This window comes from Balaenoptera ricei, chromosome 16 (assembly GCF_028023285.1).
Source record: "Balaenoptera ricei isolate mBalRic1 chromosome 16, mBalRic1.hap2, whole genome shotgun sequence".
Lineage (NCBI taxonomy): Eukaryota > Metazoa > Chordata > Mammalia > Artiodactyla > Balaenopteridae > Balaenoptera > Balaenoptera ricei.
This window is the reverse complement of record NC_082654.1, coordinates 35,764,571-35,788,069: the sequence shown is the minus strand read 5'-3', so window position 1 is coordinate 35,788,069 and position 23,499 is coordinate 35,764,571. Positions and strand designations below refer to the sequence as shown.

At 34.4% G+C, this 23,499-nt stretch overlaps 1 protein-coding gene across 3 annotated transcripts in view; it reads left to right on the top strand.

The window, feature by feature from the left end:
- HECTD2 (HECT domain E3 ubiquitin protein ligase 2) overlaps positions 1-23,499 on the top strand; it is a 77,522-nt gene that overhangs the window by 31,163 nt on the left and 22,860 nt on the right. For 2 of the 3 annotated variants that reach the window (XM_059899212.1, XM_059899213.1), the window contains exons 3-11: positions 7,281-7,419; positions 8,479-8,581; positions 9,001-9,090; positions 11,972-12,036; positions 14,044-14,089; positions 15,827-15,936; positions 17,358-17,506; positions 18,089-18,212; positions 20,599-20,695. In XM_059899212.1, the coding sequence (XP_059755195.1) occupies positions 7,281-7,419; positions 8,479-8,581; positions 9,001-9,090; positions 11,972-12,036; positions 14,044-14,089; positions 15,827-15,936; positions 17,358-17,506; positions 18,089-18,212; positions 20,599-20,695 (923 nt within the window). The remainder of the gene's footprint in view (positions 1-7,280; positions 7,420-8,478; positions 8,582-9,000; positions 9,091-11,971; positions 12,037-14,043; positions 14,090-15,826; positions 15,937-17,357; positions 17,507-18,088; positions 18,213-20,598; positions 20,696-23,499) is intronic. The other variant, XR_009497880.1, reaches the window with a different exon arrangement.

Genomic DNA, 23,499 nt, shown 5'->3' with positions numbered 1-23,499 from the left:
TCTCAAATTTATGTGGAAGGGCAGAGGAACTAGAAAAACAAAAACAATTTTGAAAAAGAATAAAGTGGGAGAAATCAGTCTACCTGATTTCAAGGTTTACTATATAGCTACAAGTAATCAAGACTGTGAGGTATTAGTGGAGGGATAAATACAGGGATCAGTGGAATAGAATAGAGAGCCCAGAAATAGACCCATGTAAATATGCCCAGTTACAATTTGACAAAGGAGCAAAAACAATTCAATAGAAGAAAGATAGCCTTTTCAACAATTGGTACTGGAGTAATTGGACATGTATAAATATCGACCCAGATCTCACACCTTATACAAATATTAACTGAAAATGGATAACTGACTTAAATGTAAAACTATAAAACACCTAGGGAAAAAAACCAAAACAATAGGAGACAATCTTCAGGATCTAGGGCTAGAAAAGAGTTCTTAGTCTTGACACCAAAAGCACAATTCATAAAAGGAAAAAATTGTAAAATCTGACTTTTTGGTGATGGCCATTCTGAGTGGTGTGAGGTGATACCTCATTGTGATTTTAATTTGCATTTCTCTAGTAATTAGTGATACTGAGCATCTTTTCATGTGTCTGTTGTCCATCTGTGTGGCTTCTTTGGAGAAATGTCTATTTAGGTCTTCTGCCCATTTTTTGATTGGGTTGTTTGTTTTTTTGATATTAAACTGTGTGAGCTGTTTGTATATTTTGGAAATTAATCCCTTGTCAGTCGCATTGCTTGCAAATATTTTCTCCCATTTCATAGATTGTCTTTTCATATTATGGTTTCCTTTGCTGTGCAAAAGTGTTTAAGCTTTTAGGTCCCATTTGTTTATTTTTGGTTTTATTTCCATTACTCTAGGAGACTGACCCAAAGAAATATTGCTGTGATTTATGTCAGAGAGTGTTCTGCCTATGTTCTCCTCTAGGAGTTTTACAGTATCCAGTCTTATACTTAGGTCTTTAATCCATTTTGAGTTTATTTTTGTATATGGTGTTAGAGAATGTTCCAATTTCATTCTTCTACATTTAGCTTTCCCAGTTTTCCCAGCACCACTTAGTGAAGAGACTGTCTTTTCTCCATTGTATATTCTTACCTCCTTTGTTGTAGATTAATTGACCATAAGTGTGTGGGTTTATTTCTGGGCTCTCTATCCTGTTCCATTGATCTATGTGTCTGTTTTTGTGCCAGTACCATACTGTTATTACTGTAACTTTGTAGTATAGTCTGAAGTCAGGGAACATGATTCCTCCAGCTCTTCTTAAAAAACTAAACATGCAATGACCATTTAACCCAGCAATTGCCCTCCTGGGCATTTATCTCAGAGAAATGAAAGTTCACCCAAGAACCTATACATGAATGTTTATAGCAGCTTTATTCATAGTAACTCCAAACAGATGTCCTTCAATGGGTGAATGGTTAAATAAGCTGTAGTACACCCATGCCATGGATTACTGCTCAGCAATGAAAAGGAATAAACTGTTCATACATGCAACAACCTGGATGAATCTCTGGAGAATTATGCTGAGTAAAAGAAAGCCAATCCCAAAAGGTTACATATATATGATTCTGTTTATATAGCACTTTTGAAATGACAACATTATAGAAATGAAAGAACAGATTAGTGGTTGCCAGGGATTAAGCAAGGTGGAGGCAGGGGGAAGTAGGTGTGGCTGTAAAGGGCACCATGAGGGCAACACGGTGATGAAATGTTCTATATCTGACTGTCTGTGTCAGGGGTACATGGGATATCTCTGTATTATTTCTTACAACTACATGGGATTCTACAGTTATCTCAAAATTTAAAAAGTTTAATTATAAAATTAAGTATGGTAACTCTAGAAGTTTAGGGAAAAACAGTTTTTTGATCCTCAGATGTACAGAATTTGATTAATCACAATTCTGGTTCATGACACTGACCTTGGTCCATGCAGAGCTCTATTGGTTGCTTTATTTTAATAATAGAGATATGAAATAGTATAATATAGTATAATATAACATATTACAGTGTCATAGTTTATTTCCACTGAATGCTTGTAAATACAGTGTTGTCTAAATATACCACAATGTATTCAATTCTCTGAGTAATGGATAATTGGATTATTTTCAGAATTTTTTTTCCTGAAACAATACTTTTGTGAATATTCTTGTATATGTCTTCTGATATACCTATGCAAAATTTCTCTTGGACATTTGTTTAGGAGTGAATTGCTGGAAATGGTTATCTTTATAAGATAATGCCAAACTGCTTTTCAGTTTTTTAAAGTGTTTGTGGAAGTTAATACTCCTACCAGCAATACGTGAAATATCAAATTAATCTACATCCTCTCTAACACTATCATACTTTTTAATTCTTGCCAGTTGAGTGGATATAAGATTGTGTCTCATGTTCTTTATTTGCATTTTCTTAATCACTAATGAGACTGAACGTCTTTTGTTGTGTGTATGGTATATGTGTTTCTTTCTCTAGAATGCCTGTTTGATTCTTCTGCACATTATTCTATTGGATTATTTCTCTTTTTCTCAATGATTTTTAGGAAATATCTCTCTATTCTTAGTGCTCATCCTTTGTTGTATGTGTTTCAGATTTTCCCTCCAACTTGTGACTTATATTTTTAATTCAAGATATCTTTGATGATCAGAAGTTTTTAATTTTAACATAGTCAAAAATGTCTGTTTTTTTATAGTTGCACTTTTTAGTTTCTCTTAAAGAAACTTTTCTCTGTCCCCAAGTCAGAAGGATTTTCCTATTCCTAGTTTTTAAGGTATGAGATAGGAATCCAACTTCATTTTTTCCCCATGTGGTTAACTATATTTTCAAATCCTTTCTTTCTTCCAGTGATCTGCCGTATATTTCATATATTGAACTTTCATGTGTGGATGGATATGATTCTAGGTTCTCTAGTCCACTGGTCAACTTATCTAATCCTGTGTCAATAAAACACTTCCTTAGTTACTATAAGCTCAAAATTTTTGATATCTGGTAGAGCAAGGTCCCCACTTCTTACTCGTGTTTCTTTAGAAATGCTTTAGCTATACTTGTGCACTTGGTCTTCCATATGACTTTTAGAATCAGTTCTATGACTTTTAGAATCAGCAAGTTCCAAAATATTGCTGGGATTTTTATTGAATTGCATTGAATCTGAAGAACAATTAAGAAAAATTGTCTTCTTTATGATGGTCAGCATTTCTAGCCATAAACATAGTATTGCTTTCTATTTGTTTAGATCTTTTTTTCAATCTCTCAACAAAGTTTTAGTATTTTCTCTACAGAGATTTACAACTTATTTATTAGTACTTAATTTTTAATAGTTCTACAAATTTTTAAAAATTGTATTTTCTAGTTGTTTGTTGCTGGTGTTTACAAATGCAGTTGACTTATATATTGATTTTTTTTAATCCATCCACCTTGCTAAACTCCTCTATTATTTCTAATTGTAGATTCTTTTGGATTTGTCTGTGTTTATAATCAAATCATTTGAAAACGACAGTGTTTTATCTTCCTTTCTAATCCTGAGTCTTTAAAATCTCTTTTCTGTCTTTATACACGCTAGGACCTCCAGCACAGTGTTGAATAAATGTGCTGATAGTACCTTTATTCCCATGTTATTCCAGTCCTTATTTAAAAGAGAATGTTTGTAATATTTCTCCATTAATTATGATGTTTGCTGTAGTTAACTCACTTTGTCCCCTTCAAATAGAATATAAATTTTTTAAAAAACAAAATTTCATAATATATGGACAGAGTTGTTTTCAATAAATTATTCATATGAGGAATTGTTAAGTTTATATTCCTTGACCGCAATGGCACAAAACTAGAATTAATAATAGAAATTTAAGCATACTGGCTGAAAAAATTTTTTAAATAGATTCTTTAATTTCTACATTAAAAAAATTAAAACTGAACTTATAGGTTTAGAAAATAGCAACTATGAGAATACTGCATGATGAATTATGAGATAAGGCTAGAGCTGTGTTCAAAATAAAAGTCAAGCCTTTAATATTTTCACTCTGAAATAAAAGAGGGAGAATTAATTAACTTCCAGTGTTGGATTGCGCCAGGGCTCAGTCCCCAGAACTCAGTTCTCAGGCTTCTTCTCTATTTACACTCTCCTTAGGAATCTCATTAATCGAGCATTTTAACTGTGAGCTATAAACCTTCACAACTCCCCTGAACTCAAGATTCATATCTACTCAACATCTGCATTTGGATGTCTCATGAGCATCTTACCTTTAATGGGACCAAAAGAAAACTTTTGACTCCTCCCCCAACCCCACTGCCCCCTGCCAAAAAAAAAACTTTCTCTAGTGTTCTAATGTTCTCCATTTCAGTAAATGGTCTCACCGTTCACCCAGTTGGTCAGGCTAAATTATCAGTCATCTTTGGCTTGTCTTTCTTTTAACAGATTCTGGCATTTCTACCTTTCTGCCAGTATACCTTCCAACAGCATATCCTATTAATTCTATATGCAGAATATGTCACAAATCCAACCATTTCTCATCAGTTCTACTACCACCGCTCTGGCCCCAGCCACCAACCATCTCTCACCAAGCCTACTGCCTTACCAAGTATTGATAGATATTATTAAACTATAGTAATTGAAATTGTTTGGTACAATAATAAACAGGTCAGTGGAATCATATGCATAGCCCAATAATAGACCCCAGTATATAAAAGAACTTAATATATGATAAGAGTATCAAAAAATATTGTGCAATGACATAACTTTTATAAACGATATTCTGAAATGGGCCATTTAGGAAAAAATACTTATATTTTATATTGTATGACCTCTTATATAATAAAATAAATTCTAGAAATGATAGAGAACATTTAGTGAGCATTTACTATTTGCCAGGCAATGTGGTAAGTGTATCCTTCACAAGTACTATAATGAAGAAAACAAATTAAAATAGATACATGGTTATCTGATCTCTAGAGAGGGAAGGCTTGGCTTACTAATCATAAAAAATACTAAAGGAATAGGTTGATAAAATTAACTAATACAAGTATTATTTAAATACTTTTCTGTTTTCAGAAATAAAAGGCAAAAAGATTTTGTGAAGGTAGCAGCAGAAGCAGCACTGTTTTTTAATCTCCCTGAATCCCCAGTGAAACATGCACACCACCTATTTAGCAGAATTAAACATCATGGTCATCATTTACCACAGAATTAGCTCATAAAATGTTCCCATAAGCCCCAAAAGAAAGCAGGACAGATCATCAAAATCAGAAGATCTCCATGGTGTAAGCAGAAGAAAGCATCTGGGCTGTTTGATGGACCCGAGAACAAGAGAGCTTAAGAATAAGCAACAGGTATTCATTGGAAAGCTCAGGAGCCCAGTTTGAGAACAAAAGCTGAAACTGGGAGGGGTTTTGTCAAGAGCAGGTGAATGCAGAGGGCCCATGCTGAGATCTGAAGGGAGCAGGTAACCCCTGTGAATTCTCCAAACTAGGGATCCCTTCCAGGCAGGGGGGCGGGGGGGGGGCACATTCTGAGATTAGAATCAAATTTGAGCAGCACTGGGAATAAAGATTAAGGACAGAGATCACCTGAATAAAAGTGGAGGAGGGAAACAGGGCCTGGAAAGCCCAGAAAGAAGCTACCATGTATTTGAGTTCTACATAAAAACAAAAAAAGGGGGAGCTACACCTCCTTCTGAAAGTTTGGGAAGATTAATTTCAAATAAAATTGGCTACAGAAAAGAAACAAGGTCAAATTCTATAATTTTTAATTACAAAATTGTATTGTAATAAAAAAGAATAAGAAGCAGAATAACAGCCACTTGAACAATGGGAGCACATCAGAAACACATGCCCACAAAAATAGATAAAATACTATGTCAAAATGAGCTAAAGTTCATTAAAATGATATGACACTTGAAAGAATGCCATAAATCAGAATTGCAAAAAATGAAAAATGAGGTGACAATAAAGGAAATAATTAGATTTTTTTTTAATTTTAGAAATAAACTAGAAGGAACACAAAAGCAAACAAACGTAACAGATAATGCCTTAAGAGAACTAGAAGATGAGAAGAAGGAAATATTTAAAATTTTAAAAAGAAATGAAGGAAGAGATAAAAAGAAACTGAGAGAAATTAAAATTCGAATAGGCAGAACAAGAAGGGGCTGGTAGCACTATTCCTTGACTGGTTAGTGGTTTCAGAGGTGTTTGCCTTACAGTAATTCATTAAGCCATACATTTGTTTTGTGAGATTTTTCTGTGTTTGTTTTATTTTACAATTATAAGGTTATAAAATGCAACAAAAAGGCAAACGATGAACTGGCGGATATTTGGAAAAAAAGAAAAATACATAAAATGTTCATGCAAATTGATGATAAAATGCTAAAACTCCAATAAAGAATTGCAGAGGGCTTCCCTGGTGACGCAGTGGTTGAGAATCTGCCTGCCAATGCAGGGGACACGGGTTCAAGCCCTGGTCTGGGAAGATCCCACATGCCACGGAGCAACTGGGCCCGTGAGCCACAATTACTGAGCCTGCGCGTCTGGAGCCTGTGCTCCGCAACAAGAGAGGCCCCGATGGTGAGAGGCCCGCGCACCGCGATGAAGAGTGGTCCCCACTTGCCGCAACTAGAGAAAGCCCTCGCACAGAAACGAAGACTCAACACAGTCATAAATAAATAAATAAAAGAACGTGAATTTCTTTAAAAAAAAAAAAAAAAGAATTGCAGAGAATGTAAATAAATGATTTACATACACAATTGACCCTTGAACAACATGGCTTTGAATTGGGTGGGTCCACTTACGTGCTGATTTTTTCAATAAATTTCAATAAATACATAGTATAGTACTACAGAATCTGTGTTTGGTTGAATCCACAGATGCTGAACCACAGATGTGGAGGGCCAACTGTAAAGTTACGTGGGGGATCGGTGCCCAAACTCCACATCATTCAAGGGGCAAGTGTATTCAAAAGCTAATAAACACTAAAGACATCTAGTCTCACTGAAATAATCCCTGAAAGAAAATTTATGGGAAGGGAGGAGATGAAAGAAAAACTCTGTATTGTATCTATAGATAACTTTTAATGTCAGATACTGCCTAATTTATCTGCTATGGGTGAAGTTGGGTAGGTGGCAACAGACCCTCCAGTAAGTGCCCTTCAGTGTGCTGGGTTTTTCTGTTATATGATCCCAAGGGAATGCAATACAAAATAATCCTTTGTTTTCTGTTCATGTTGAGTTAGCCTGGCACTTTATAATTTGGAAAAATTTTATGATTACTTACATTGAAAGCTTTTTTATCCTTCACAGTGAGAGACCTACCACCAATTTGCCTTGATGTTAGACAGAAACAGCGCATCTCTATAGATGCTTTATCATCTGAAATGAAGACCCCAGTTCTTCCAGAGCCCATCCTTCCCGTTCAGCCCAAAACTATGAAAGAATTTCTGTAAGTTTTGGCTCACTGTTACATGTAGGCACATAGTCATCTGCATGTCAGCACTTTACCTAATTTAATATTTTTGTGTGAGAAATTAATTGAACTTGTGGCTCATTATAAGGTATTAGCCAAGAGTGAAGACACAAAAGACTAGACGTCTCACGTTGAAGGTGAAAACAAACATATAATTAACCAGTAAGGGATAGATAATGTTGCAGCAAAAGACACTAAATAAGAGAAAATGAGTCAAAACAGGCAAGAGAGACTTCCCTGGTGGCGCAGTGGTTAAGAATCTGCCTGCCAATGCAGGGGACACGGGTTCGAGCCCTGGTCTGGGAAGATCACACATGCCGTGGAGCAACTAGGCCCGTGGGCCACAACTACTGAGCCTGCGCGTCTGGAGCCTGTGCCCCGCAACAAGAGAGGCCGCAACAGTGGAAGGCCCGTGCACCGCGATGAAGAGTGGCCCCCGCTTGCCACAACTAGAGAGTAGCCCCCGCTCACCGCAACTAGAGAAGGCCCATGTGCAGCAACAAAGACCCAACACAGCCAAAAATAAATTAATTAATTAATTTAAAAAAACAGGCAAGAGGAGGTAAAGGTGGTAATAAAATAATAGAACGTGTCCTTTTTAAAAAATGAGATTTCATCTACTATGTGACATATAAATCATAAAAACCATGTTAGTAGTAAAAACTACTAAAAAAACCCAAATGGACACTTGAAGGAGTAAGTGGGAATGAGAAAGTAGGGACAGAATGTAAACAAAATCTGTCAAGAAATTTGGCTATGAAGTGAAGGAAAGGAAGAGTGATAATTGTAAGGAGCATGTCAAAAATGAACTTTTTAAAAAGCAAATAAATGGGGAAGTTGAAGCTCGATTAATATCTTAATCCAATTAAGAATTATAAATTCATAAACTACCTTTACATTAACTGGAACGTATTTCTGTATTCAACTTCATTATTTCAAGTTGCATGTTGGGTGACATTTATCTATAAAGAATTAATGCTATTTTATCTGAATAACATTTTTATCTGTTATGGCTAATAGATGTTTTTATTTTAGGGAAGATGTAGAAAAAGCTAAGTCATCAGGAGATTGGAAAACAGTACATGATTTTTATCTCACAATGTTTGATTCTTTCCCAGAATTAAATGCTGCATTTAAGGTAATAATACATAAAGCACATTTTTCACTTTTAGTTTAAATTTTCCAAAAAAAGATACTATAAATTAACCTCTTTTTCTACCCAGTATTGGCTTAAGCAGCTGTTTAAACAAACATAAATAGGTATTAATTCTGAAGTTGTATGTATCACAAATAAATATTACTTAAGTGATATCTTAAAGATTGTTTTTATTTGTACTAATGTTAATGTTTGACTCCATTCTTTCAGTTTTAAAAAAGAAAATTATTAAAATAACCCTTATATATTTATTTTTATTTTTAGCAATTTTACCTGAACAGTCCTTTTTTATCATCATACTAAGAATATTAGAAATTATGAAGGAATAGTTATGGTTCAGATATTACTTAGATTAGTTCTTAAAATGTTATATACACTTGGTTCTTTAATTGAATTTGCAGAAAGATGCCTCTGCCTCGTTTAATACTATCGAAGACTCTGGGATTAATGCTAAATTTGTGAATGCTGTATATGATGCCTTACTTAATACTGTAAGTATTATTTATGAACACATGCAAATAGCATGATTGTTTGACTCTTCTGTATTTTAAAAGCAGCCACACAAATATTGTAAAACTCACCTTGTAACATAATTACATGAGAAACTCTGATATAATTTTTGGTAAATTTAGTTGAAATTCTCAGAGCGTTAGATTATTTTATTCTTATATTTTTCTAATTAAATGAAAATTCAGTAGAAAATACTTTTACGTTCAGTCCTTATTTAGAAAGGCTTGCTAAGATAAAAATCATGCTTTACTGACTCAGCAAAAGGAGGTAACTTATTTGGTTGTATTGGAATTACATTGAATCTGTAGATCAAATTTTAGCATGTATCAGAATCACAGAAAAGGCTTCTCAGTATTCAGTAGGTCTAGGATAGAGCCCCAAAATTTGTGTTTCTAACAAGCTCCAGGATATGTTGATTCTCCAGATCCGGGGGCTCTCTATGGCCATGTGAGTTTGAATTTCATTGTAATTGTAATCGAAAGTCATTGAAAGATTTTAAGCTGGGAACAGAGGGATGACGGACATGATTTATAGTTTAGAAAGATCTCTCTGGATGTTATGTGGAGGATGGTCTATAGTGGGGCAAGAGAAAGGAGTTAGGAAGGCATTGCCGAAACCTAAACGAGGGTCAGTGTTTGGCCTAGGGTTTTGGCAGTGGAACTAGTGAGACATATTCAGACTCTGAGTATATTATGGAACAGAGCTAAACATACTTCTGTAGATTGGATGTGGGACTTGAGGGAAGAAGGAAACCAAGTGGATGGTATTGCCATTTAATTAGATGGATAGGGCTCAGCCATCAGCAGAGAGAAAAAAGGTGTTTCAAGGAGGTAATAATTAATCTTGTCAAATGCTGCTGAGAGATTCAGTAAGATATGGACAGAGAATTGAGCACTGTCTTTGATAAGGTGAATAATTGATGACTGACTTTAATAAGAGCCGTTTCCGTGGAGCTGTGGAAACAAAGCCTACTTGGAATGGGTTGAAGGGACCATGAGAGGAGAGGAAGTAGAGATAGTGAATACAGACAGCTCTTGGAGAGTTTTGCTGTGAAGGGAAGCAGAGAAATGAAGGGTTAGCTGAAAGAGTACATGGGTCCACATGAAAGGTTTTTAACATGAGCAATATATTAGGCAGGGTCCTGGCAGGAAACAGATGACACACTCTAACTGGCAACCTGGAGAGGACTGTTTACAAAAGTGTTAGCAGAACAAGGGAGGCCCTCGGGAGTAGCACAGTAGAGTGAATCTGGAGGTGAGCTGTCAGAGAGAGGGCTGTCTTACAGGAGATGAGGGGCATAGCCAGCCCATGGTGACCTTGCAGAGAGGGTGTTGAGGGAATAAATATCCCAACTTTCCTCTCTTCCCTCTTCTGTCAGTGTTCCCTATGGCTGAATCCAACCAGAAGGCCAAAAAAGGCAAAGGAGTCTGGTTGATGTAGTCCTTAGTAGTCAGCCTCTTAGGGCATAGATCAGGGTGGAGAAGCATGAAAATGTAGAGACACATCCGTGCAGATGGTATTAGGATGTAGTGTTCTACTGATGGGAACGACCTAGTAGTGTGGAAGAAATGGATGATATGGGGGAGATAGAAGGAAACTGAATAACCAGGTCCTTGACAAGGTGAGAGAGGATGGAGCATAGGACTCAAGTGAGGGGGTTGGGCTTGGTCAGTTGTAGTGCAGGTAAATGATTAGAATAATAGTGGCAAGATGAATCTGTCCTCATTTGGGTGCATCTGTTTTCTCTCTAAAGTGTGTGGCAAGATCAGAGCTGAGAGTGATGATGGGAAGGAGGTGGTGGAAGTTTGAGGAATGAGAAAAAGGCTTGAAATAGTTGTCATGGAGAGCAGGGAAGTAGATGAACTAGGGAAATGTTGAAGGACTGTCAGTGGTGTTGAGTGTCCTTTTGAGATTTGTGACATAAACTCAGTGTGTCTAGTCAGCACATTTGTGTGATTTTTCTCCTGCAGCCTTCCATCGCTCTGGCGTGCTGTTTGCCTTCTGGGTGTGAAGGGTCACTGCAAGCAGAGGAGGAGAAAGGAATGATGTATTAAATAAGTATATTAAGAAAGGTGCTAGGCTGAATGAGTGCTGGCAGACATGTCTTAGAAGTGATGATTGTGTTTTTTTAAAAAATAAATCCATGATATATGCTTGTTTTCTTGACGTTTGCCCCTTTCATATAACAACATGACAGAGAAATTTTAATGACTGTTTGGAGCTTCTAGTTAATGAAGGTTTTAGTCATTACTTCTTATAAGCTAAAAGCACCATCTAGATGTGTTTTCATTCATTCTTATGCGACATGTTTGGTAGTAATTAAGTTTTTTTAGTATTTGAATTATTAAACTATAAAAAAATGTTATTTAGTACCTTTTTCAGATCCTATAACAAAAAATCTTTATCGTGTTATTTTTTTATTGAACATAATTTGGTTGTACTTAATAATGAATTGTGGGCTTAACTGCTAATTATAACATGGTATTGGTAGGACTAAATATGTCCAAAACGTATGCAGTCATTTTATATTGTTAAACATGCTATTCTTAGACTTATGTTCATGATTTTATCCTGTCAGTCCGGAGAAAGTGAAATTGTTTTTCTTTTTCTGTTTTCACTGTTATATAAAACTGATGGTAGTCATCAAACAGCCACCATGTATGTTTGTGCAGGTTGTACAGTGCGCCAGGGAGCATTCTCATTATAATCTCTCAGATGTGAAACTGAGACTACCGTTTAGTGGTAGTCCTTGGTCATCAAGTCTGGTTTTAACTATTGAAACAGATCTGTAAATATAATTAACATATAAAAGTCACCTAAATAGCTAATCCTAATTATTTCATGATTTTCTTTTGCCTACAGCCTCAAGACATTCAGAAGACAGTATTAAAGGGAATCATTAACAGCCTGTTACGCGAATGGAAAGGGTAAGTGCAACTAATATTTGGCTAATCAGTGTAGATGGTTAATATACACAGCTCATCCGTCTTTAATATATACGTATGTGTTTTACTCTCAGAAAAGATTTTGGTTGCTACAATAAAAACATAGATCAGAATGAAATTATAAACCATTTATAACAGAGCTTTTTAACTTGAGACTTATGACTTCTCAGGACAGTCCACAGGTGAGCTTCAGAGGATCTGTGAATTCTTTAAAGTTGTATATAAGATCTGTCATGTACAGATATATGTGCTTTACAAAAATAGGATGGGTAGTTAAATGAGTCACCTAGAATGAAATAATATAGGCGTTAAATTTAGCCTTGGGCTTTCTGGTAGCAGAGCAAAATTTTTCTTATTTCTAGTATAAGGAAACGTAAATTTAGCTACTGAAATATTTTTTTCCTGGAACTAAATATTGAATTGTTATGTGAGGAATGATGGACAGTGTAATTGATAATGTTTTGAACTGTGAATATGCAGAACACAAAAATATACTTTTAAAAGTTCATATGATTTAAATTGGTGTTACTTAACATTATAATTTAAATGATAGCTTCTATTAAAGCCAAATAATACCATTAAATTATAATTTAAATGTTTATATTAAGCCCAATTTGAAAATACCAAACTAGAGTTCTTAAATATAATGTTAAATGTAACCTGTATATTTTAATAACATTGTTCCAATTTTCAAAGAAACTTGTGGTTTTTATAGAAAATTGAGAAAAGTCAAGGTAGTATAAAAAAGTAAAAATGTAACATTTTGCGGTTTTTTTCTAGTCATCTTTTTAAAACAATTGAAAACATACTGTATTTTTCATGTGATTTTTAACTTAACAGTATTTTCCTAGTTTATCATTCTAGTAACACTTTTGCATTTTCCTTGAATTTTATGTTTCTGGTTGAATACATAATGCTTCACTGAAAATGAAGAGGAAAATTTGGAATGTAAAATGAACACTTAGGAGAGTGGGGAAGTCCAGTGGTCCAAAACTGCTGGGACCTCAATTCCCTCCAAGCATGCTCACACGGCTTTCTAACCCCTGCTCCTCAAATGTGTGCCGGAGACAGATTAAAAGAATTTGATGCGACTTACTTATCAAAGGATCATATGGTCTTTACCCCCAAAATCTTGTTTTATTTTGGATTTATAGTAACGACAACAAGATCTACAGTTTATTGACTATTTACTATGGGCTAGGCACCTTTCAAACGATTTTGCATGTATTTCTCATTGAATCTTCACTACAATCCTGTGAAATAGGTAATATGATTAGTTTCATTTCATACTTGAGGAAACTAATTTACAGAGAAGTAAATTGCCCAAGTTAACACAGTAAGTGCCTGAGTCAGAATTAGAACCCAGGCTGTCTGGCAAAAGAGCCTGTGATCTTAACTACAATTTCTGTACCCAGAACTGTATACTGTACTAAAATACTAGTACATAGAACAGGAAAATGGAAATTTTCATGGTACAGCTATAAAATGGGAAAAAAAAAAACGGACTCTCCTATCACCAGGAATTTTAATATTTATAAATTGCTTTGAGCTTTTTAAAATGTTTTCAAATATAATTTCTAAAACAAAATAGTAGTCCTATTGAGAAAATAATCTGACAATTATGTAGAATAGTATAGAAAGAAATAGTTTAGATTTTATTTAAACCTAAATAATTTAAACCATTATTCAGTCAAGATAATTCTTCCACAGAGAAATATTACTACTAATTTAAAAATTATATATATACATGTATATATATATCAATTTCAAAATGTAATACATATGTTATATATTTATATTTCAGATGATGTGGCTTTATATCTTGTAAAGATCATCTAGTACACTTTGGGCAATGATTTATGTTTTCAGGTTTAAGTCTAGTTTTTGGCTTTTATCAAGTCAATTCTCACAGAAACATTGATAATTTTTTATTAGATACTATAAGATTAAGCATTCATCTCTAATCAATTACAATTATTTCTGTTTCAGTCCACGAACAAAAGATGATCTTAGAGCATATTTTATACTTTTACAGGTAAGAAAGCAAAAACATAGTTGAAGTGTGTAATTCATATCTCAATCTATGCATGTGTAAGTGAAATGATATCAAATACTAAGTATTATTTTGAGCAACATTTTTGATACTTTTTTAGATTATAATTACTTGTAACCAGAGAATTAAAGCTATAACAAATAAACAGTGGAAGGCTAAATTATCTCCAGGATTAATATTTTAACTTGCCTTCCTGCTGTGGGATTCTGGAACAAACAGAATGGAAGCACTTTTCCTCCTCCAGTCAACTTCCTTTCTTGTAACTAGTTTTTTAAGGGACTCCAAAACTTTCTTTTATTTCCCAATTAGTGGGTTTCTAACTTTTCTGTGTATTTTCAATAAATGTTTAAACTAGAATTCTAATGGAAAAATCAAAGTGGTTGTTTATATTTGCTAAAGCAAAGATGATGAACTTTTTATTCTTGAGAGATACAGATTCATTGGTACAAAAAAAAAATAAGGTCCAAACAAATGAAAAGCAATTTTAGTTTTTATAATTTTTTGAGAAGTACGTTATTCCCATAGCTAGCATACTATGTTTGTATTATTCTTTACAATTTACCAAAGGTATTCATATAAATTATTATCCCATTTAAAGATAAGAAAAAATTATATTAAACAAGATAGGATGTTTAGTTCAATATTATGTCCAATAGAAGGAAATATGGAAGATAGGGGTAGAAGAAGGAAGAGAGAGGAAACAAAAAAAGGAGAAATAGATAAGAGGTAGTTGAGGGATGTAAGGAGAGGAAGGGAAGTAAAGAGGTAAGAGGAGAAAGACAAAACTAGAAAAAAGAGGAAATATACGTGGAGAATAGTAAAAGCTAGAAAGTGACAACGTGAAGCTCAAATTTTTAAGTGAGTGTATTGGTCAGCAGTAAGCTCTGCTCATGACATCTTGTTCTTATGAGCTATCACTTGATGAGTTTATCATCTGGGGTCACTCCCTCATTTTGAACCATCCTGACCATAAGTCAATTTTGAAAAACACATGGTGCTCTTTTATTTTTTTACAATTTTGGTTTATTGTTCAATAATACTCATTTTTCCCATGGAGCTCTGAAATGTACACTGTGATGGAGTTTTAGATTTGGGACATATAACTAGAGGTTTTGCTTGGTTTACAAGCTCTACTCTAACGCTTAAAAGTTCTCCGAAGCTATTATGTGGTTCTCCCCTTGTTCTTTGTGAAATACGCAAATAACTCATTTCACAATGGCAAAAGTTTCATTACCAGCTTTTATTTTTCTAGCATTCTCTCTCCTCTTTTTTTTTTAATCAAGGAAGGACCAGGTTTTTGTTTAATTGGATAGTAGTGATTGCCACCATTTATACCAGGCAGTGAGCTACGTGCTTTACATACAGTTTTTTTTCATACTCAAAACAACCTCCAAGATAGATATTATCATTCCCATTTTTCAGATGAGGAAGTTGAGAATCAAAGTTTAAGGAACATTCCTAAGGGCATATAGTAGTAAGTGGTAGAATTAGCCCTCAGACCCAGATCTGTCTTAATTCCAAAACCACTGGACCATAGTGGAAATCCAAGTCTCTGTTAAATAATTAAACAAATAGATTCTTGTTTTCAAGGATTTCACCTAGTATTTCATAATCTCAAATTTAGTTTTCTGAATTCGCCACTTAGCTCATTAAGCATAGTGTCTTTCCTTTTACATGTTAACAAAATTTTAACGCAATTATCTTTAATATCTTTTTCAGAATCCTCAATTTAATAACACATCTACATATGTCATCTATGCTCACTTGCTACGACAGATAGCTACCTTAGTGGAAGCTGACCATCATTTCCTAGTTCACTGGTTTAAAAAGTAAATTATTCTATGATATTAAGAACTTTTATAATCTTAAAGTTTTAAGTTTGTTAGTAACTTTATAAGAAAATATATTAAATGTTTTCAGGTCTTGAGAAATGATACTTATAATTCACAGTGCTTCAGAAGCCAATTATAAGCATATTCTTTAGTACTACATAGAGGATACATTAAAGATCTGTTTTGTATGTAAGTAACCGTTTTGCTTGTGCCAGCTGTTGTTGAATTTCTGTCCACTGCTTTTGCATTTTATACAGCACATTCCTATCATTGATTTTTCATATATCTCAAAGATGGTGACTGGATTTGCTCATACATTACTATTTTAATTTGTGTCTTTTTATTTCCTATCAATAAATTTTACCGTTATTTACACAATGCATTTTCCTTACCTAAAAAATCATTGTAAAACATACTAGCCATCAATATCAATTTATAAAAGTACAGTACTTTTTTTCCGCAGAACAATACTTACATTAACAATTACTTTTCCCCATGACTAATAAAAGTTAAAGAAGCTAAATATTCCCAAAATGAATTTTAAATATGGTCAATTCTTATTATTAACAATAGTTATGTTCTATAAAGCTACTGGGAACACTGAATTGGTGAACAGTGAAATACAGGGTTAGCTTCCTGCGAGCCTTTGGTCACAACATTTTTATCAACCAATCAGTACATAACCTTGCTTCATCTGTATTGCTATTTAAAGACACCTATTTGATATAAATTTTTGTTTTATTAACACTGAACTCACGGCCAACAGCACCATAACTCATGTCTGAGCAAATTTTGTCTGACATAAGTACCTTCTCCGTAAGGCACATTCACATCCTTCTTTACTTAGGAACACTAGACAGAACTTTAGCACTACAGTTAGGGGCCGTTTTAAAACAGCAGAATCGCTAACAAAAAGCACAAGAATTTGAAAAACATGACCCCCAAGTAGACTGCATAAAGGACACTTGTTTGCAGTATGAGAGCTAAAACAAGAAGGCAGAGCGTGGCCTTGTTCAGCCTCAGCATAAGCAACTCCCATTTTTTGCACTCTTTGCACAGCCATGAAATGACCATGAAAGCGCCACAATTATTGATTTGGGGATTAGAATTAAATTGTAGGGAATGGGTGAATTTGCAAATACAAAGTCTGCGAATGAGGATTGACTGAATACTAAAAGCCTTAATAGTGAAATGTTTAATGCTAACTTTATAGTAATTTTGGTGTTTGTTTCTTATTTAAGAAATGATATTTGAGGTAAGATTTTGCATCTTTTCAAATTTTTGGCAATTTAAGAAATAGAATTTGGAGGAATAGTCTAAAAGTTTATGTATAAAGGATGAACTTTGATCTCTAACAAATATATTGCCAAAGTAGAAAATGTGAATTTTGATTGGAATTATTTCAAAATCTTTACCAGATTATCCCAGAAGAGGTTCAAACAATTGGTAGAGAGATTGCTGCAGTTTATTTCTTTACGCCTGTTTCCTGCAAAGCCTGAAGAATTTCCACCTATATCAAAGTGTTCCTGGTGGATCCCATCAGCATCTAAAGTGTTGGCTTTACTTAGTAGGTTTTATTATTCAATCATCTTTACTTTTCTTTTGTTAAATATAAGGACATTTCCATAAGGATCTCAAAATACTGTAGAGGCATTCTTACATCTTAAACCATTCCTTTGAGGAGAAGAGTTGTAGTGATTTATTTTCTATTTTGCTAATGGATTTCACAATTAATATATAAGCATGAAAAAGCTTTATGCATTTTATTGGGCAATATTCTGTTTTATGGCTATCAACTGCATACGACCTGCTAAGTAGTGATTCCTAAGAATACAAGAACTTCCATTCATTCCTGCCGACCCCTAGAACACCCTGATGGGGAAATAGCATGCGTAGCTGGCCATCTGCATACTCCCTTTATTATACTATTATAATGCCCACCATTCAAGTTTTTTTTTTTAAAGCAAGAAATTATTGGCTGCATTTTGACCACAATTTTAAAACTACCTTTTCGTTTGGCACTGCAATTGCTTAAAATAGGAATTTCTAGATAAAGGCTTTCTGGTGGGCATTAAAATGTTCTTCCTATTATTAGAATGAATCATGCACATGTTAGGAAAGATCATTATGTTAGAATTTATCTTTACAGATACTGCAAACAATTTGGTTCATCCTCCCCTTATTCCTTATACTGATTTCTATAATTCTACATTGGATCATATTGATCTCATGGAAGAATACCACACCTGGCAGAGCTTTGGAAATTCTCACAGGTATGATCAAAAGCTCATCTGATTACTCACCTAAATAAAATACTATTCAAAATAATGACTGGCTTTTAAGTTTGTGTAAATAAATTTAAGTATACACATACCTTTGCGTATAAACTTATAAATGTAGTTTAGATATCCAGCCTTGAAATATCATTATATTTCTTAAAGCATTTTCTTTTTCTATTACATTTTGAATTTACAGTTATGTTAATATGGTTTTGGCTTGATTAGTAGCATCTTTTTAAGAAGGGAAAAGTTCTATCTTAGTATGCAGTTTCTTATATCTTCTTATTCTATGTGCCATCACCTAGCACAGAGGTCAACAAACTTTTTCTGCAAAGTACAGGATTATAAATGTTTCTGGCTCTTTGGGCTATACAGTCTCTGGTCTACCATTATAGCACGAAAAACAGCCTTAGAAAATATGTAATTGAAGGGGTGTGTCTGTGTCCCAAAAGCTTTATTCACAAGCCTAGGTTGTAGGCTGTATGGGCCATAGTGTGCCGGTGCCTGATCTATCACAGTGATCACACATGTGTGCACGTACACACATACATTCACTCTTTTTCTCCCTTTTTCTGTGGATGAAGTGTTTGTCCTTTATACACAGTATTAAAAGAATGGATGTTACAGAGAAATGGCTTTACCAGAAATGATTTATTACAGTAGTATAATAGATTTTGGAAACACTTGGCCGAATTCTTTATTACCCTGCACCTTATATTCACACTTACATTTTGGATTAAACCAGCAAGACTATCCCAGACTTAATTTATTCCCAGACCACAAGATATCCCGCAGAATGCATTATTCTAAAGGAGACTGACTAAGAAATAGGATGTAGATATAAGTAATCTAAAACCCCAGGTTACTTCATAAGTTGGTTCAAGCTCCCAGGGACCCTTTCTACCAGAATTGGCCTAAAACATAGACTAGCTTTCTGGACGTATCTCAGTCCACACCTGAACTAAGAATTCCGTTTCTGGGGACCTTGGTCGGTCTGATGGATGTTTTCTTGACAAAGTTTATTTTACACTTTGATGTAATTGTAATGTTGTAGACAAAACCACAGTACAATTCCGAGAGTTATTGTGCATATTTCAGTGACATCTTTCAATGCAGAGCTCCTCTAAACACTGTGCCATAGTGTTGTTGTACCAAAAATGAGTTAACAGAGGTTTGACTCTATGATCCCTTCAGCCCTTGGGAAGCCAGCCTGGACCTAGAGGGGGACCAGAGCCCCAGGGAAAGTCACATGTCTGGCCATGGGCAGCCTCATCTGTTTATCTCAGTGTGTCATACACATAGTATGGTTTGTCTACGTGCCGTGACTAGGGAAAGGCTGAGACGCACTGTTTTAAAGTACATAGGACCAACATTATCCTACTAAGTTCATTGCACTTCTTTTAATTTCCAAATTTCTAGTTAGCACTTAGTGATTCAAAATTATTGCACATTAATACTGAACAGTTTTCTTACTGCTTTTTAACAGTTTCATTCCAAGGGGAAAGCCATTTCATTTTCAGTTCACACTAGGGCTATTTCCTTTTTCCTCATAATCCCTGTATTGCACCAGTGGTCACAGATGCACTGCTTGACCGTCCTCAGCGCATTCCAGCTGTAACTGATGGGTTCATTACAGCCACTTCTGGTGGGAGTCTAACTCCTGAAGTGTCATTGCTACGACACTAGTTCTCTCTAAGTGCATTTCTCTGTGTGGTTTGTGGCTCTTTTATATAACATAGAATGAGCTCTGACCCAGGAAAGAAGTTATTTTCATAACTTTTGATCCTATGTTGTGTTTTTACAAATACATACCATTTCATATTACTACATCATTAAATATAGTGCTAAAGCAACACACCTTTTTCTAACTTTTATTTTATTACTGTTAAATTTACTACTTTTCCTACCATAGTTATTGCTAGATTTCCTCATTTCTGAAGCTCACGCATCAGAAATATCCATATAGTAATGGATTCTTACATTAATTTCTGCACATGAATTTTCTGTCCTAAATCCGTCCTCAACACTTCTGCCTCCTGGTTCTGCTGTTGCCCATATTTTTCCCAGGTAATGATATACAAGTGACTATCTAAACTGAAATTATTTGTACAAACAATATAAGTGGGTAGCACATATTTCAGAACATTAGGTGTAGCTTCCTCTAGAGAATAAAGGCACTCGCTGCACATCTAATAATGGAGCATACTTCACAGGGCTGTGGGGATTCAAAGAAATGATGCACATAAAATCATTTTGTGAATGGTAAAACACAATACAAAAGTAATGTTTAATATTGTTAGAAGGGGTAGCTTAGATTCCCTTAGTATAATTTTGCTAAAAATACACCATTTTGCTTTTTCTGTTTTCACTTGTTGAGCAGGTTTTCCTTCTGTCAGTACCCATTCGTTATTTCTATAGCTGCAAAAAAAATCATTATTCAGAGAGACTCAGAACAACAGATGATAAGCATCGCAAGGGTAAGCCAGCTATGAAAACATTTATGCTGACTATAATCAATATATAGTAAATAATTTAACAAATAAGTCAAATGTCTTGTGAATTGTTCTAGCATAATCAGGAAATGTTAAAAGTAAAATTCATATCATACTCCCTTAAAAAGTACTTAAACCTGTTCATGATATGGGGAAAAGATACCCCTCATCAACTTCTCATTATATTATAAATATAGCATGGAGATTAAATGCCTCTCACAGATCCAAAGTACTAGGAACTTGTTGGACATCATTTTGTAGATAACATCCTCCAGGGTCACTAGCAGTGAGGACAAGGAAAGGAGTGTCCTTAACAGCAAACCGCTCAAACCACTGACACATTTTCTAGATTTTATGAAAGTCAAATAGAAACAACTGAAAAATTAGAAAATGTGACAAAAAGTATAGTCTTGAAAAACTGAGAAAATGTGTCCAAAGAAGGTGAGAGATGTTTAATGATCCTTAGGGAACCAAAATGCATGGAGGCCCATTGAAACTGGGGTAGCAGTCAGGGTGGCTTTAGACAAATTAATGGAGCAGGATGAAGTTCATCTCTGGGCCTGTCCTGTCCACAGCCTACCATGCATGGTTTCAGCACAGCACAGTAAAGTTAAGTACTTTATCTAATATATATCAGATTGATTGAGCTTTTTTTTTTTTAGGTTAGAGCTCTAGACTATACATTTAAATGCTCATATATTTTGAGTATCTGCTTTTGTGACATGATGACTTGCAACTTTAAAACTTAGAGGGAAGGTTTGGCTGTAGTCTTCTTAAAATAAAGAGACCCAAGACAGACCCATAGAGTAAAAGGAAATGATTTCTGTGTCTTGTCCAAGAATATAAAAAGAATCCTAATGCATAAATTGTAATACTTCAAAATACCATAAAAATAAGAATTGTTTATTCTTCAGTAATTCACCAGAAGGTGAGTATTTTTTCCTGTCACAGAGCAGGACAAAAGATTCGAGTGACTAGTGACATCCCAGAGTCAGTTTACACTGAGTATTGGAATATTACAAGAAATGTTATTGCCTATGTGTACCAAAGGAGTAACATAGCCACATTACCCTGCTGAAAAGTAGATTTCAACAGGTATATTTAGCACCAGAATTATTACTTAATCTTGGGTAGATATTGGCTCAAAGATTAGTCTACATAGCTAGTCATTTTGACGTTTTCGGTTAGTTGCATTTATGCAATTTCATGTGCCTTTTTAGTGCTTTTTTTTTTTTAACCTTGGGCTATGATTTTTTTATATTTATATGGAAAAATTCCAAAGAGCTAGAAGTTTATCTAAGTTCCTCTGAGCAGTCTTCTGCTTCTGCTGTGTCACTCACACTTAAAATATTAAGTAATCTTCTTTTAACTTTTCTTCCAATTAAAAGGAGAGTGGCAGCTGTAGACTGTGTCCCAGGCTATCTTCCACAGGGCATGGGCACAAATGAGTAGCGATTGAAGAGTCAAGTGGCATTATCGGTTATGGGTGTTTCCCAGCACTTTAACTTGTAAACTGCCATACCACTTGGAATTAATGACTGGTAACTAGTTTGACACAAGGACAGCCTTATAAGTAGTTAATGCAAGCAAGAGCTTATATAGTATACTTTAAAGTTGCAAAAGAGATTCCCCAGCCTAAAAATAACTTCCTCATCAGACTATGTCTAAAATTCTACCATTGTTGGTTATTTCTTTCATTTGAAACACTTTCTATTCAGTATGAATTCCTGATGGGAGGAGTAGCCACTAAGCCTTGTCTTCCATTAGCATCCTAATTTAAATTTGTGTGTTGGATATTTCCAGTGTGACAGCTTCCCAGGAGCTAGACTGGGAACAGAAGATAGTACAGAGTTGGAAAACAGGTCCATGACACAGCATACTATCCCGGAAATATAGATCTCTTTGAACACAAAAGAGAGGACACAGAGAAGGAATAAAAACTACTAAAAGCCTTTAGAATTGAATATTGGAGAGATGAGGAAGGGCTCTGAATTAGTGTATTATTATAGTGATCTACAAAATCATGAAAGTAGCCTTATATAGATTTGGGGTATTAAAATTTTACCTAGTAAGCAAATTGCTGCATGTATTTAAAATGTCTGAAATGTTCATCTTTAATCTGTACAATAATTCATTTTCTTTGCTACCAAAGAGGATGAGGTAGTCTGAAAAAGATTTAGATAAATTAAATATACAAGCATGATATTTATATATTCCTTTTTTAAATCATCCATATTTCCATCACTCAAGCATAACTATTGTTAACATTTTAGGAAATTTTCTTTTGATAGTTTTTACCTATATTATCTTTAAAAGGCAGCAGAGTTGAAACAGTATTGTGTATACAATTTTGTTTCCCTGCTTTTTTTTTCAGTTGTATATTCCCTAAACATTTTCCATGTTATTTACATAGTTTTTATGACCATCATTTTTTGATAGCTGTATTATATTCCATTAGAGAGATACATACTTAAGATATTTCTAAAGTTTTGCTCTTATGGATAATGCTGTGATGAAAATCTCACTGTATAAAATATTTTCTGTGTTTAGAATTCCCAGAAGTGGAATTACTGGGACAAAGGATATGAACATTGTTAATGGTTTCTGAAATATGTTGAAAATTACTTTCTAAAAGTAGACTAATTGTGCTTTTAAAGTAAATCCAGCATCTAAAAAAGCTTAAGCTAAGTTTATCATCAGAAGTATATACCTTGTTTCCAATGTTCCCGCTTTGTTTGTATTTACTAAACAGAAAACTTTGCTATTTAAGAGATGAGACATACGGAAAC